This window comes from Aspergillus ochraceoroseus (assembly GCF_002846915.1).
Source record: "Aspergillus ochraceoroseus IBT 24754 chromosome Unknown P175scaffold_6, whole genome shotgun sequence".
NCBI lineage: Eukaryota > Fungi > Ascomycota > Eurotiomycetes > Eurotiales > Aspergillaceae > Aspergillus > Aspergillus ochraceoroseus.
The window spans coordinates 1,154,556-1,169,704 of NW_024468481.1; the positions used below are offsets into that span (position 1 = coordinate 1,154,556).

General features: G+C 50.2%; 6 protein-coding genes across 6 annotated transcripts; 4 read left to right on the forward strand and 2 right to left on the reverse strand.

Annotated features, from left to right (window-relative positions):
• Positions 1-202: 202 nt before the first annotated feature.
• Positions 203-3,400, forward strand: P175DRAFT_0440717 (putative C6 finger domain protein; the record flags this gene model as incomplete). Its single annotated transcript, XM_040894034.1, has 4 exons — positions 203-266; positions 335-933; positions 993-2,104; positions 2,155-3,400. The coding sequence occupies 4 exons, from the start codon at positions 203-205 to the stop codon at positions 3,398-3,400; spliced, it is 3,021 nt and encodes a 1,006-aa protein (XP_040750797.1).
• Positions 3,401-4,819: 1,419 nt separating this feature from the next.
• Positions 4,820-6,794, forward strand: P175DRAFT_0502944 (uncharacterized protein). The gene is made up of 4 exons (XM_040897510.1): positions 4,820-5,712; positions 5,772-5,862; positions 5,920-6,381; positions 6,441-6,794. Exons 1-4 carry the CDS (start codon positions 5,056-5,058, stop codon positions 6,485-6,487), a joined length of 1,257 nt encoding a protein of 418 aa, XP_040750798.1. The 5' UTR covers positions 4,820-5,055; the 3' UTR covers positions 6,488-6,794.
• Positions 6,795-6,960: 166 nt separating this feature from the next.
• On the forward strand, positions 6,961-8,438 carry P175DRAFT_0502945 (BAR domain-containing protein). The gene is made up of 5 exons (XM_040897511.1): positions 6,961-7,098; positions 7,252-7,407; positions 7,505-8,066; positions 8,150-8,281; positions 8,334-8,438. Exons 1-5 carry the CDS (start codon positions 7,064-7,066, stop codon positions 8,364-8,366), a joined length of 918 nt encoding a protein of 305 aa, XP_040750799.1. The 5' UTR covers positions 6,961-7,063; the 3' UTR covers positions 8,367-8,438.
• Positions 8,439-9,050: 612 nt separating this feature from the next.
• On the forward strand, positions 9,051-9,972 carry P175DRAFT_0502948 (uncharacterized protein). The gene is made up of 4 exons (XM_040897512.1): positions 9,051-9,081; positions 9,227-9,310; positions 9,464-9,516; positions 9,692-9,972. The coding sequence occupies exons 1-4, from the start codon at positions 9,071-9,073 to the stop codon at positions 9,769-9,771; spliced, it is 228 nt and encodes a 75-aa protein (XP_040750800.1). The 5' UTR covers positions 9,051-9,070; the 3' UTR covers positions 9,772-9,972.
• Positions 9,921-11,719, reverse strand: P175DRAFT_0517684 (sterol homeostasis protein ARV1). The gene is made up of 3 exons (XM_040898994.1): positions 11,436-11,719; positions 11,296-11,349; positions 9,921-11,225 (listed from the first exon to the last, which is right to left on the reverse strand). The coding sequence occupies exons 1-3, from the start codon at positions 11,622-11,624 to the stop codon at positions 10,191-10,193; spliced, it is 1,278 nt and encodes a 425-aa protein (XP_040750801.1). The 5' UTR covers positions 11,625-11,719; the 3' UTR covers positions 9,921-10,190.
• Positions 11,720-11,847: 128 nt separating this feature from the next.
• Positions 11,848-14,592, reverse strand: arg2 (acetyl-CoA:L-glutamate N-acetyltransferase). The gene is made up of 3 exons (XM_040897513.1): positions 14,470-14,592; positions 14,218-14,397; positions 11,848-14,149 (listed from the first exon to the last, which is right to left on the reverse strand). Exons 1-3 carry the CDS (start codon positions 14,521-14,523, stop codon positions 12,212-12,214), a joined length of 2,172 nt encoding a protein of 723 aa, XP_040750802.1. The 5' UTR covers positions 14,524-14,592; the 3' UTR covers positions 11,848-12,211.
• Positions 14,593-15,149: the final 557 nt, after the last annotated feature.

Sequence of the window (15,149 nt, forward strand, 5' to 3'; positions counted from 1 at the left end):
TCCTGCCGGCCTTTAGCACTGTTTATTCAATGTTTGCTTGTTGTTGCTCTGACTATGGAACCGACCCTACCATTAGATCTGCTTAACCGCTATGGAGTACATGAATCCGACGAGCGAATCTCAACATCGATCGTTGACCGGTGGTTCGGATCCCAAGCCGAGACCTGAGTCTATAACGGTCCAAAAACAAGGCCTTGTGGAGATGGAGGCGCCACACAAGGCTTCCTCGAAATCTACCCGGAAGCGCACCAAGACTGGATGTTTGAGTACGTTGAGTAGATTGGAATAGCATGCCCAGTGCGTCACGGAATCGCCATTAACTTGAGGTAATTAGCTTGTCGGCAACGTCGTATCAAATGCGGAGAGGAGAAGCCAGTCTGCAAGAACTGTATCAAATCGAAGCGTGAATGCAAAGGATATGCGCAGCGGTTAATCTTCAAAGCCCCACTGGGGATTCCCGGAATCCGGAAACCCATCCCCACGCTCACAGAACAGATACAATCACTCCCTCTGACGGGCAAATATGACACTCAGATTGATTTCCAGCAAACCTCAGCGGGCACCGATGGGCCAATACTAGCCCCGAAGCTTACCAGTATCACAGGCCCAGTACAGGATAGTTTACCTCAGCCTTCTAGCGGATCTCGAAAAGAATTTCATGGCCATAATGCACCTCCCTCTAGTCATTCAAACTTTTCATCACGGACTCCATCTCCCTGGACAGGACCGGGATCACATTCTAAGAACCCGTCATCACACCCTCCAGACTTTCTTCGGCAATCGAGACAAGATATATCAGGTCGGGCCGGGACAGGCTACCCTTGTGGATTGGTCGACCAAAGACATTCTTCTCCACTAGAAGGCGGCATCTCAACTGCCCAGGAATCTACGTCAAGTTCCATACGTCCTTCTTATGCCCACCCAGGGCCTCATGTAGGCACCTCTGTAGTTATTTCATGAGGACTGATTCGAAGACTAATCCATTTATTTAGACATTGGAACCATCCTTCCCATCCGGCGAAAGCGTGTTGCCTTCACCTGAAACTGAAGGGCACCAGAGAGCTTCCGTACAAAGACGAATATTTCCCCCATTATCCTACATGGATGAAGATGATGACGATGATTACTATGATGTCGAATCTGACGAGGAGGCGGAGGAGCAAGTCAGGACGCAAAACTTCAACCAGCTCAGCTTAATTATAGCTTCTGCGAATCGAGACCAACGGCAGATCCGTTCCTTCACCACTTATCTAAACGAGCCTAATGTGCTGGCGTCTTATAACCCATCATACGGGTCTTCTCCTCTGAACAATCCAAAAACTGCGCGGGTTTTTCTCCATTTCATACATGCCACCGGTCCAATTTTATCCATTTTCGAGCGACATCCTATCGACCCTTCGACTATGCTAGGCACCCCTGTTCCCATGGCACAGCAGGGCCTGTGGACTTACACGCTACCTTTTAAGGCGTTTGACCACCCAGCGCTGCTTCAAGCAATCCTAGCCCTGAGTAGTCTCCATATTGCGTGCCTCCAACAGTCTCCCATCACGATATCACTCAAGCATTATCATTATGCACTTAAGAGAGTGGGCAAGGCTGTTGGCCTTCCCAACCGACGAAAACAACTTGGCACTCTAGCGGCTACGTTGTTGCTAGCTTATTACGAGGTAATGACTGCCGATCATTTCAAATGGAATAGCCATCTCGCAGGGTCGGCCCAATTAGTTCGTGAAATCGATTTTGCTGGTATAGCCCGTGATCTGCGTGCCCAACGACACATTCGGTGGCTTGAGCGACAGCAAGAAAACAACAAGCCGTACAGCTATTTCACGGATGGTTACATGTTCAACAACTCGGTTTCTAGCGACGATCCTTTCGCCGAACTAGAGGGCAGTATTAATGAGAATATCATCGGATTAATACTTGGTCGGGCGATCAACTACGACGAGTTTGGAGAAGTCGAGAATGACTGCAGGTACACTTCAAGTCGCCGAAAACACTTTACTCGTAAAGATATCGAAAACTTTCGAATCCAGTGCGATCTCTTCTGGTGGTACTGCAAGCAAGATTTCATCCAAAGCATTGTCAGCGGCAGCTCATTATTGTAAGTGGCCTCCTTCCCTTTCTACCTAGCGTCACACTTACCAGAGCCAGTTTGCCGTATTCACAATGGGGCCAATGCCCTCCTCGCGCCGGCCTAGGGCGGATAGATGCCATATACGGCTCGGGTGACCACCTAACGCTCTTAATGGGACGGCTCGCAGACTTTGGCGATCGAGATAGGAAGAGAAAACTGAAGGCTGCAAAAACTAGCGGATCGGAATGGAGACCAGACGCGAGGTTGATGAAATTTATGGGTCGGTTTGCAAGAGGCCCTCCCGGAGATCCAGGACAGGGTCCCCCGAATCATTCTGTCCAATCCGATCCCCCGTCTTTTGGAGGTCCTCCTCATGGCGGTTCAAACTCACAGCCGAGTATGGGCCAAAGAAAAGGGTCTCAGACAACCAATCCGGATGCGCAGCAATCACCTGGTAGCTCACCTGGTTCGTCTCCCGGCGGCCCTCCAATGTATGGTATGATTCCATCGAATGGACCCCGGAGATTACCCTCTGCGTTTGCGACCAACGCATGCGACGACCCCGATGCCTATACTCATAACGAGATGGATGAGAATATATCATACGAAGAGGCTGAGAGTGAATGGGAGAGCATACTGGCAGCATTCGAGATGTTTGGTCAAGCACTTGGTCCGGACTTTATGCCTCTACCACCCGACAGTACACTTCCCATATTCTCTCCCTTTGGCCCAGCCCTCCAGTACCGTACGCATAATATAGGAGCCCTATGGGCACTTTATTATTGCGGCCGTATTCTTTTACAAAGACTGCATCCATGCATGCCACCCGCAATGATGATGGCGGCCGGGGTAGCAGCTCCCACAACCGCGGAATTCGCGCAAATTATTGGAAAAATTACTGCTGGTATCTATTGCCCCCAGTCCTCCTACGTGGGGGTGGAAGGCTTGAGTCCGACATTAGGATCTTGCCTCATCGAAGTTGCAGTACCGATGTTCTTTGCAGGTGTACAGTACATGGATGCCTCACAACGAGCTTGGACCGTTACTGTTCTCGGTGAACTCTCCCGCCTTACCGGATGGAAATCGGCGGATGCGATCGCTCGGGGATGTGAGAGGGTCTGGACAACTGCCGCAAAGCAAGGACGCGGTCCCCCTTACCGCCCCAATAACGAGCAGACGTCGAGTTGGACAACACATGCGACCACAGAAGAGGTTCAACTTCACATAAACGGTAACTCTGAGAGACGCTTTGTCACTATCCGCGACCCTCCGTACCTTAGCTGGGCAATGGGGATTTTGAGTTTGGGGGACCACGTCTTCTGATGTGGGCCAAGGACTGTGTATATATAACTATCATAGGGAGCGAGTTGTCTCTAGGCAAATTTTATAATGTGCCAATACCTAGGTAATGTCAACAAAGAAATAGAGCCTTGGGAAAAGGGTTTCCATAAACCTGATAGTTTGCCTCTGTTGTTCATGCCCTGTATCAGCTCACAAAACACAAGGTATTTATTTATAAAAACCAAGGCCTAATCTAATGGCCGTAAGAGCCCGAGACACAGTTGCCCTTCTTTCTATAATGCTTGGAAAGATGGACCATATACACTTGCCTCGTGTTTCTAAATGGGGCTGGTTCCTAGTACCTAGATTAGGATTAAACTTGGTTCACTTCACCTGACTTGATATTTCGTGTATTATGATGGGATAGTTGAGAGTAACGTAGATGCACTTCGGATAAACCCACAGGTCTCTCCGTACCGTATTTTTGGATACCTGTGAGGCGTTCAATCAAGGTAAGGAAAGGTTGGTTGGGAATGATATTTTTGGAGATCACTCTATATTGTCCCCTCTTACACTCCAAGACATCTGAGGGTACGTGGTTGAGATCCCTCTCATCCGAACTGATCGTGTGTCCTCGTCGGTATGTACTCGAACACTGATTGAGTGCTTCACACCTGCAAGAAAACGTATGTGGCTTCGCTACCATCCGACGGGCGGGCCGATCCATTTTGCCAGCGCTCTACTCCGCATAGGAACTTGCAAACACAGAGCAGCTTGCAACAACCAGAGGGGGGATCTGCGCCACCTTCTGTGCCTTCCTCCGGGACATGAGATATATGCCAATCAGCGAGAGCCAGGTAAGTTCGTATCCAGTCCCATGGCGGATCCGGCCTCAACACTCAGTTCAGATTCACTCCAGGAACAGTGCGTTGAATCGAGTGGAAACCAGTGGATAGAAACGGCCCAAGTTTCAGGAACTAGTGTAGATCATAACGGTGCGAACCAGAGCATGCATGAATCATGGGTTGGGCAGCCGCTGTAGCCCTATCATTTACCGCTATAGACAGGCGCTGCTGGAGCTTGCAGGGATCATGGAGCTGAACATTGTTGTGCAATGGTAAGGGCAAGGCAGCACTGAGATCCCCAAAGAGAGGTGAAGGAGAGATGTAGATGTGGCGAATATCGAAGCCAGACGACGAGGCTCTTATCGTCTGCGCCTCAAAGAGGGGAACAATTACCGTAAGACTGTGTATTCGTAAGGAGTTCAGGGGGCTTTTTAGCTGCGAATACACCAGGTGCTGCTGTAACTGCCTGTATTCCGCTGTATATAGTACAGACACAGGAAAGGACGTCATCGTCTAGCAGGCAGTGCTTCATTCGTTCATTCCTCTCTCTCTCTCTCCTTCATTTATTTTTTTCTTTTCCCCTCCAGCTTTTTATATATTCATTCGTCCCCCCCCCCCCCCTTCCTTTCTGTCACCATTGAATTCCTCATCATCACTCGGTTTTCTACCTCCAAACTCATTACTCTGAACTTTCCTCTTCTGCCTCTGGTCCGCCGTCCCTCCTTTACATACCCCACCCCGCCCACCGTCTACGGTCCCGTCTCCGTCACCCGCCTGCGTCACCCACGGTTCGCTCAGGCCCTGTTGGGATCCTATACTACAGCTCCTCAACTCGTTTTGAGGTCATCCGACATGTCGTCTCGATTCTCCGATTTTCGCCGCTCCACCGGGGTCGTTGACGCTGATTCCGAATATTATTCCCGTGAAAACCGTGGCCGTCATCGCACCCGGGGGGGCCGTGTGGTCGAAGAAGACCGCTGGAGTTCGCGCTTACAGGAAACTGATCGCTATGGGCCACCTGCTCGCCGGCCGAGCAGACATTACGAGGATGCCCACCTTCTGTCTGGATCACTAGTCCACTACGAGCGCCGCCACGCTGAAAGCCCACCTCCTCGACCCCGTCTTTTGCGGCGCCAGTCCTCCCTGGATACGTTTGATCGCATTCCCTCTCGCAAGATAGACGAGTACTACCAAGGTTACCTCCCTCGAGCTGCGCCTAGTCCGCCACCTCAACGCAGGGGACCATCCCGGCGCTCTCTCGATGTCGATGAGTATGAGGAGATTCGCGTCGCAGACCCAGACGTCTATAGTGACGAAGAGTTTCATCGCTTCCGTGAGCGGGATCGTTTTACAGACCGACGACGCCGCTCTGATAGCCGATTTCGCGAAAGAGTGGTAGGAGAAGTGAATATTGGAAAGCCGTATCCGCGCAAAGGCAAAACTCGCATGCCCCGGAAACTGGTTCATACTCGCGCGATTCGGGAATTTGGTTATCCTTTCGAGGAAGAGGTACGTACTTGGCAAGAGAGGCCTTTAGACCTTTGTCGGTGCTGACACGCATGCCTCAGGGTGACCTGGTCATTATCCAGCTAGCTCTCTCTAAGGAGCAAATTGATGCTGTCATTGAGAGAAGTCGCGAGATCAAGCGTGCGAGCGAATGTAAGTGGGCCACTTGCTCACAGACTGCGCCATTAAACTGACTCATTATTCTCCTAGCTGTCTCGAGGCAAAGAGCTAGATCCCCCGTTCGTGCAACGTCCAGACTCAGAAGAGTAGATCGAGTCGCAATGGAGACGCTTTCCCCGCGCACCAGCGAGACTCTGATCATCGAGCCATCGCCATCCCGGCACCGGTCGCCGTCTCGTCGGCATTATGATTATATTGAGAAGACCACCAAACGATCTGTCTCCCGTACACGGTCGACATCAGTCCATGGTCTTCGTGCGCGTCGTTGCTCCTCGCCTGTGCGCATGTTGATCCACAATCGTGAGGATCGCATCGAAGAACCCAGAACTAGCTCCAGCCAGCTTGCTATTGTTGTACGCCCTCGAGAGACCGACCATGACCTTGGCGAGTATGTCACGGAACGACCAGGTGGCAGAGAGGTGATTCGTGATACGAAAATCATTGGCGACGGTGAAGAGGAGGAAATCCTAGAGGTCAAGAAGGAGCGAAAAGGTAAGCTGCCTCTGCTTTTAAAGTCAACACAGAGTAAAAGGTCTGACACATATATCTAGGCCCCACTCCTCGACTCCTCCGTGCTATGCTTGCAACGATGACCTAGGCTGCTCTCTCGGATTAGATGCTTACTTTCAGACTGATACGGCTTATTATGATTTGTGTCTTGCTGCTCATGTTCTAGTTTATTGTATGATAACAGGAAGAATGCTTGTATGGGTATTGTATGAATTTCGGATTTTGGCTTGATTTTTCTTTCTTTCTTTCTTTCGTTCTTTCTTTCTTTCTTCTCTTGCTGTCCTTCTTTGCAGCATATACTCTGATTTCTTTCCCACTTTGTTTGCCGCTATGACCAATTTTATTCCCCCCTATGATGTCTTTAAGCCATAATATAATCTATCCATATATACACACTTTCGCATTAATTTAGTATTATAGATACCTCAGCAGGAATTCCTTTAACTATATTAAGTTTTACTTATCAGAATTAATACCTAGTGATCTTCTAAGCATGTGAAACAAGTGGCGGTGCAAGGCGGTACACTTTGACTTGCCATTGATCCCAAGCCAGCCAGACCAAGTTCCTCAAAACAACCCACATTAAGACCCTTTCTCCAGGAACTTACATTGTATCGCTCGCCTTTAATTTTGATCAGCTGGACTGTTGTGAACTGCGCACATCATGGATAAGTTTCAGGCATTTGGAAAGAACCTCAGGTGAGATAAATGACAGCCTGGGGCCATGTTTTTCCCACATGGCTACTTAGCAGTGCACCCCTGAGACACGTCAGGTCGCCTGCAGTCTCCATTTGAATATGGGAGCTAACGTATTTTGTATCTGTTGCTGTTTTTCTTTTGGGGGGGGAATAGTGCGAACTTCACGCCTTTCGCTGCGCGTACGCAGCAGATGATCCGAGAGCAGCTGGGACAAGTCGAAGACAAGACCCAGCTCCCGGATGAATACGTCGAGCTCGAGAAGCGCGTGGATGCTCTGAAGCTGGTCCATCAGAAGCTCCTTCAGGTGACGTGAGTTGTCTCTAGTCTCTGATTTTGTTTTTTTTTTTTTTTTTTTTTTTTTTTTTTGCCCCGTATAAGCGACCCCCCATTCTGACCTGTGTGATAGTTCCCAATACTCCAATGAACCTTACGACTACCCACCCAACATCCGTGAATCCTTCAACGACCTCGGTCGCACCATCAATGAGAAAGTCCAGCTTCTTTCTCAGGCCTCCACCCCCGCAGAGGCTCAAGCCGCCCTGACTGCCCCTCCCTCCGCCAAACCCCAGCCCAAGACCTTCAGCCATGCGATCGCGCGTGCTTCTCTGGCAGGCTCCCAGACACTGGCTAGCACCTCAACTGGCGAAGACCCCCTCGCGACCGCGCTGGAGAAGTATGCGCTTGCCTCCGAGCAGGTGGGCGAGGCTCGTCTGGCGCAGGACGCCCAGATCCAGTCGCGCTTCCTCGCTGGATGGAATACCACCCTAAACACGAACCTGATGTTCGCGGCCAAGGCACGCAAGAATGTTGAGAATGCTCGTCTGATGCTGGACTCTATCAAGGCCAGCAAAAAGGCTGCTGCCCACGGTGATCTGGACAATCTGAGCGAGGAGGCCCGCGCCGAGATCGAGCGTGCGGAAGACGAGTTTGTCGGTCAGACAGAGGAGGCTGTGAGCGTGATGAAGAATGTTCGTTTTTACCTCGCCTCTTTTACTTTGAGGGATTTGGACTTCGGTTTGGTTCGAAGTGCTAATGTGATATGATGCAATAGGTCCTTGATACACCTGAACCCCTAAGGAACCTGGCGGACCTAATTGCCGCGCAGCTAGAGTACCACAAGCGGTCCTATGAGATCCTCAGCGAGCTGGCCCCGATTGTTGACGGGCTTCAGGTTGAGCAAGAGGCGAGATCTCCCTACGAGTATTGACGTAGCTGAGTAACTAACCATCAATCAGGCTAGCTACCGCAAGAGCCGTGAGGGAGCATAGACAAGAGCGATTGGTACTTTGCTGATAGTTTTTCCCTTGTCTGTTTTATTTTATCATTCATGTGTCTTTTCCTTCCCCTCTTCCATTCGATTCAATTCCGCGGCCGATTGTCGTAATTTACTAGTTAACTACCTTATTTGGACCTATGTAAGACGAGACGTTTGTTTGATATCCCTTGATGAATATGTAGGGTTTGAAATTGATCCATGCGTCAAAAATCTCTCTTTAAACACCCTGATCTTGGTCTATATATGATCTCAATTAGGTAGTATGTTGGTTTCTCATCTTTGTGAAGGAACAGGGAATTCCAACACATATACGGAGTAATAGGCACGGAATGAAATGCACCGCCACACCTCCCGCGCCAACCAGCCACACCTCAGGGAAATCGAAGCTCCGTGGATTCAATCCAACACCAACTCTCTCGACCTCTTCTCAAGATTCATTCCCACCCTGAGCGCAGAGCATCACAGAGGTAACCTCCGATCCGAGCCGTGCCTTTATATACCTATTCAAATCCCTGGATAGCAACGGAACACGATACGATCCCCTCGAGCCCGCGGACCTCCACAGACTTCATTCCACCGCGAACATATATCTCAACTAGGCTGGTCCTACGATTATACCCATCACCACACGGGATTCGATCTGATCGCAGAGCAAAGAACGAACGAACGAAGGAACACACGAAAGCATAATTCAACATGGCGAACGGGTTCGTTTATTCCATCTACCATTCCCTCCCCAATCCCTCCGCTCACACGTAACCCGCGAAACCACACACATCCACTCTCTTGATCTTTTCTACACAAGGCCAAAATAACAAATAGAGGCTAATATGCTCCTGGGAAACGGTACAGCTGGAGTCTCATCATTGGACTGATCATCGTCGTTGTCGCCGGTATTGCGGCCTGGATCTTTAGTCCTAAGGGCGACAATCAAACGTGAGCTTTCTCTTTCCCTTTTTTTCTTCTTCTTCTTCTTCTTCTTCTTCTTAAGATCTGGTTCTGGGTTGTGGATTAAACCGCCCGGAAATCAGACTGCCCGTTGATGACCAGCACAACACGCTAACATGATTCGTCTTGATTTCTGAACAGACTCTGGCGAAGCACGCTCCTCCTCTCGCTAGCTTCTTGTTATTTGATGTGGGGTACGTACCTTTCTTTTCTTTTCTTCTCGATATATATCCCTCGTTCTCTCTATTACGTACGCAATACAATGGATGAATTGGATATTTCCCAACGCTTGCTATGATCCATACATATATCTGTCTGCATCTGTATTAGAAACAGGGAATAACTAACATCGCCTGTTCTCTGTTCTAGCTATCGTCTTCCTCGCACAATGGCATCCTCTGATCGTTCCGAAGAGAGCGGATATCCGTCCTGATCGAGTACCGCAGTAGTTTTGGGCGACGTTGGGGGGTTTTGTGTTGCTTGGTTTAGATTCATGAATGCAAATGCGTATGCGTCAGAAGACGGGTGACTTCCCTTTTCTCTCTCTCTCTCTCCCTCCCCTTCCCTTCCTCTCCTTGCGAGGTTATATCATGGATTGGAAGAGGAGGATGAGCATGGAGTCGATTACTTCACCTATTATGCATATGTATAGTAATTTTTTTTTTCTTTTTTCTTTTCGTTTTTTCTTTTTTTGTTCGAAATATATCTATATCCATTTTGTTTCAGAATTGTCTTTCTATTCTATTACGTGGCTTCTTTTAGGAATTGCTCGATTTGGTTTTCACATGTAAATCGGGAATGATTGAGTATATACATAAGAAATATATAAAGCTCTATTCAATTCTCTCTCTCTCTCTCTCTCTATATATTAACCAACACCCACAGCGCCCAAAATCACCCTTTGAACCGTCCACCTCGCCAGAAGACCCGCTACCGCTAGCGCCGCAGCACGCAGGTAACCACACCCGAGAAGAATATACAACGCTTCGATATTACTCAACAGGACAAGATGCATATCCGCCGCCCCCAGGGTAAACAGCGAGCCGGCCAACTCCACAAAATTAGACAGGTAGGTCGTCGGTACAGCGGCGGGCATGACTTTGACCAACCCCGCGAGCAGCGACGAAGAGACAACAGATGAAGATGGCCCCGGTGTGGTTGGAACAGCAGGCGCGGGACCACCCCGCAGAGTTATCTGGGCGGTATTCGGATGGCTTGCTGCGCTGGCCCCCGTGCTTCCTGTACTAGATGTCTCCGAGAGGTGGCTGCTTCCGCCGCCGCTGAGGTCTGGGCCCCAGATCACCAGGAGGATGGGGAAGAGCTTTGCACAACTGCTCACGAACAACGCGGTGCTGATCGCTGTTGGGCTGGCCGTGGATGGGGGAGGGAGGGGCTGGATGCTCTGTGCTGGAGCTGTAGATGCACGGCGTAACGGCGGCGGGAGGGCGGAGAAAGAGCCCCTGGGACTAGGGGGGATTGGCCGGGGGGTGGTGTCATTTGCGCATAGGTTGGCGTTGGCTCCGCCGGGAAGATCGTGGGACGAGCCCTGCGGTGTGAGCGCTGGAGGGCTCAAGGTGTTTGGAGCGGGGGATTGGGGTCCCTGGGGAAATGCGGGAAGGACTGGGGTCGAGGGGACGGAGAAGACAGGTACTTCGGACGGGGTGGTATTGGAGGTGTTGTTTTGGGATGGAGGCGGTGGCGCGAAAATCGAGGCGAGGAGACGCACAGTGAGGTGGTGGGCAAGAGTCGCGACGGCATTGAGACTTAGGAAGAAGAGATATTGGATGATGATTGGAGTGCGCGAGAGAAAGGTACTATCCAAGGACGGGGACTTTTCGATCCGTGCCCAGGTGAGATAGACATCGAACAGGAGGAGGAGGACTCCGAGACGGATGATAGAAGGCTGCCACCGGAGCAACAAACAGGTTAGCTAGGGCTCCAAAGGTCGTCAATGTGTGTGCTATGAGGCTTACATCGAACTGGTGCTCGTCTCCTTCGAGGCGGTTGAAGAGTAGATGGCGGTAGACCTTATACTGTCAGTGATGCGCTCTCATAAAAAAAAAAAAAAAAAAAAAAAAAAAAAAACAAGAGAATGACAAGAGATTTATCATACCTGTGGCTTGATCAGGACCAGGTCAATGAACAGCACGACAAAGTCATACTCGACATATTTATCAGCGAATCGTTTACAGCGCGGGCATTGCGTCAGGCGCACACCTTTGCCTAGAGAGCGATCATCGGCGCGGCTGTAGGTGCTGTACAAATGCGAGACGGGGTAGGAGCACTCGATGCAGATGGGCATCGTGGATTGCAAAATCACTCAGCTCCTCCTCCTCATGATGGTATATCTATGGAATGCTTTCAAGGAAACAAAAGGGAGAAAATGGAGGCTTTGGGATGAAGATAACAATCAAGACCCAAAGGCGGTGAAGAGATGTTTATGTATAGTCCAAGTTGTTATTGTATCTTTGTATAGGTAAAAAGGGAAAAAAAACTATTAAATTTAAAACTCATACTCGAGAAAAATACATTTTAATTAGTAGCAGTCAGGAATCTTGCAAATATGATTCTAGTGACAGAATCGAGTGTCCATTCAGAGTCTATAATCTCTGCAAGCATGGCCTTGAACTGTGTAAGTAAACAACCCTTCTCACTAATCTAGGGGTAATTTACAGTATACATGAAAGGGTCCATATATCAGCAGGAAATGATATCAGCTCCTCAGGTAAAAAAAAAAAAATAAACCTCGGGGGGACAAGTATTAGCGGGTGTGTTTGAATAATCAACTTCCAGATGGCCCTTTCCAGGAGGATATCCATGGATGATATCTATATTCGAAATTTTTTATCTTTGATATATATTGGACTGATATGTACCCTCGTAAATCAATCAATCGACAACACCTGTGTCGTTCGCCCAGCTGGGCTGGATGCCACGACACACCCCTTGGTAATCGCGGAACCTCTGGGGATCCTCGGTCAAATCTGGAGTCGTCCAAAACATCGTCCAATTGGTATCGTCTAGCTTCCAGGTCCCCAGGGACCGCTCAAAGTACCACTTGTTCACCGGGTTATCCTTGCGACTACGCCAGCATACCCCGTTAGGAAAGCATGTGCGCACCATCGCATTAAACACAATGTCGGCAACACCTCCTGCACCCTGGCTGCGCTTGAGGACGGCGAATTTATCGAGGTAGGGTACCATTCTCGCCGCACTGGCCTCGCTGCCATCATCCTCGACGCCCGGAGGTAGTTCCCAGGTCAAAATGGCACCACCTTCGTACTCTCCGGCAATAATCAGCCCAGCGAGTCGACCGTTGACCCGGTTCAGATAGTCCTTGACGTCAAGTTTACGATTGAATGAATCTTCGATGAGGTGGACTAAACGTGGAAGATCAATGCAGGGGTCTTCGAGGCTCAGCTTCGGACGGGTTTGGGCCGTCCATACCTGAACCCGCGGGTCCGGTACTAAAGTGAGGGGCATGCCTCGCTTGACAAATGTCGTATGGGGGGTAGGCATGTTGATAGTGCCGCGTCCCCCATTCATAGCTTTTCGCCTGCTTACGGGTAGAGACGAAGAGAGCAGGGGTTTATCTGTCAGCAGGTTGTGAATGAGGGGATTCCTCTGTCGTCGGGTACCCACTGCTGACAAGTCAGAGGGAGTGGCTGCAGGAGAACGTGCTGAGTTGGCAACTTCCAGCGGAGAAGTGATTATACCGGACGATGCCGAAGGGAGCATGGCCAGGGTCTGCTGAGATAACCGTAGGTTGTCCAGGTGGCCGTCAATGGCACTTTTCTCCACCTTGTACGGTAGAGAGACGCGAGAATCTCCAGAAGGTACTGGTGCGATCTCCGAGCCTGCAAACTTGGAGAACAGGTTGCTGTCTGCAATGGGATATGCAGGTTGATCCGCGGACCGGATGTCTGCTTCAGCCGATTGCCGCACTTTGAGTAATTCACTCTCGATATTTTCGAATTCCTGGTTCATATTGATGAAAACATGCGTGTTCTGTGGACCACCAAACGAGGGCATGCCCCCCAGTGGATCCAATATGATGACACGATCTAATGAAACCTCCTTCTGTAGGTGGCTAATCGTCTTCGCTGTGACCATAGGGTCTTCATCTGGATCCGGTGTTACCGCTAGACCCGCAAGCTCCTTTGTCAAGGAGAGAATCGCGTCGTTGACAGGCATAATCACCGCCTTTGGTGTATCTTCTGTGTAGGCAATCGGGGCAATGACGATGATTTGGCCATCCCGCAATGGTCCTAGGAGGAGCTTGCGCGAGGAAACCGTGGGCGTGTCTGGGGTTCTCGGGGAGATCGATAATATGGAGTCTAGATGAGCAGATTTTGAGTCTGGCTGGGCGTCAATTGCCGTGGAAATACGGTCTGCCTGTTCAGCAGCTATCTTCCGCAAAGCATTGGCGCTACCGTCTGACCCGGGATCAACCACCACACAGCAAGCCATACCCAGTCGGTTAAGCTGGGATAAAGTTTTAGCCACCCCATTTAGGGTCGAGTCATCCAGAAGCTGCGGTGTTTTGATTTTGATCAGAGCCAGATGTAGTCGCTCAGGTAGATGCTGACGAATGGGAGTCGGGGTGGTATCTTGTCTGAATACGGGACTATCGTAGACGGATCTCGAGGCGCCATAAAAAGATCCCAGGTTCACGCCTGGTGGTAATGATTTGGCCAAGGTGCATTCAATCTCATTGTTGGACGGTTTCTTGGGCGACTCTGGTTGGTGTTGAGCTTTCAGGCGAGCTAGATAGGACTTGGCCTCGCGTTTCGTAGATGCGGAATTGAGCAAGCTGAGGAAGAATTCCTACATCGGTCAGTCGTCAGTGGCTACACGCTCCAAGATGGTATACACAGTCCCAAATGGTGTCCTACCCGATCAAGCAACTTTTCCTTGGCTCTATGACCAAGGCGATTGTAGCTCTGACTACTAGAAGAAAACTCGGCGCTCTGCTGGACTCGGCGACCGCACACGGACGAGAAACAGCGACGACGAGGGAGGGGAGGGAATGCGGACGAGGAACCCCCCTCATATCTACCAAGCACCGCATGGCGCTGCTGAGTCGAAACACAAAGCCCATCAGAGAGATTCGCTCACGCAAAACACATGGGAAAGAGGTCGGGTACCTGGAGGAAAGGGGACTTAGCAGTCCGCGGCCAAGTGAGCGTCCTCGAGCTCATGGTTTAGCTCCGAAAAGCTATGCGACCCATGCCAGAAATGACCAGGGAGCGGAATGGAAGAAAATGGGACAACACCGGCGCGCGTACTGTGGGGAGAGTATAACGCGGGTCGGGTGGAAGAAAGCGAAAAATCGGTGGATTGTTTGCTTGGGGGGGAAATGAGTCAATGACGCACCGTCGCTGGTCCGTTCTCGGCTCCCTGTCAACTTCGCCCAGGCCGATCCCACGCAAGTCGAGGTCGACGAAGTTAAAGCAGGAAGATGATGGTGGTGAGGAGGCTTCATCTTTATGTTTTTGCTATTATGAGGCATTTTGTTCCTGGTCTGTGGAAATATTTGCATGGGGATGTGCTGGTTGCTTATTCCCTCATCCAAGCCAGGGCCCCCCAAGCGGTGGGTGTCCAACAGACTGAAGGGGGGAAGAACCCAAGTCATTTTCAATCCTCTGATCCGGTTGGTCTAATGTGAGCTATTAAGAAGAAGAAGAAGAAGAAGCAGCAGATTATGGCCAATCATGAAGAGAACGGATTGCAGTGGAAGAGAGGCAGAAGAGGAGGATGAAGGAGAAGAGGGAGGGAGGGGTAAGATGATGCCCAAGGGGAATGAGTCCATCTTCATGCTGGAGAC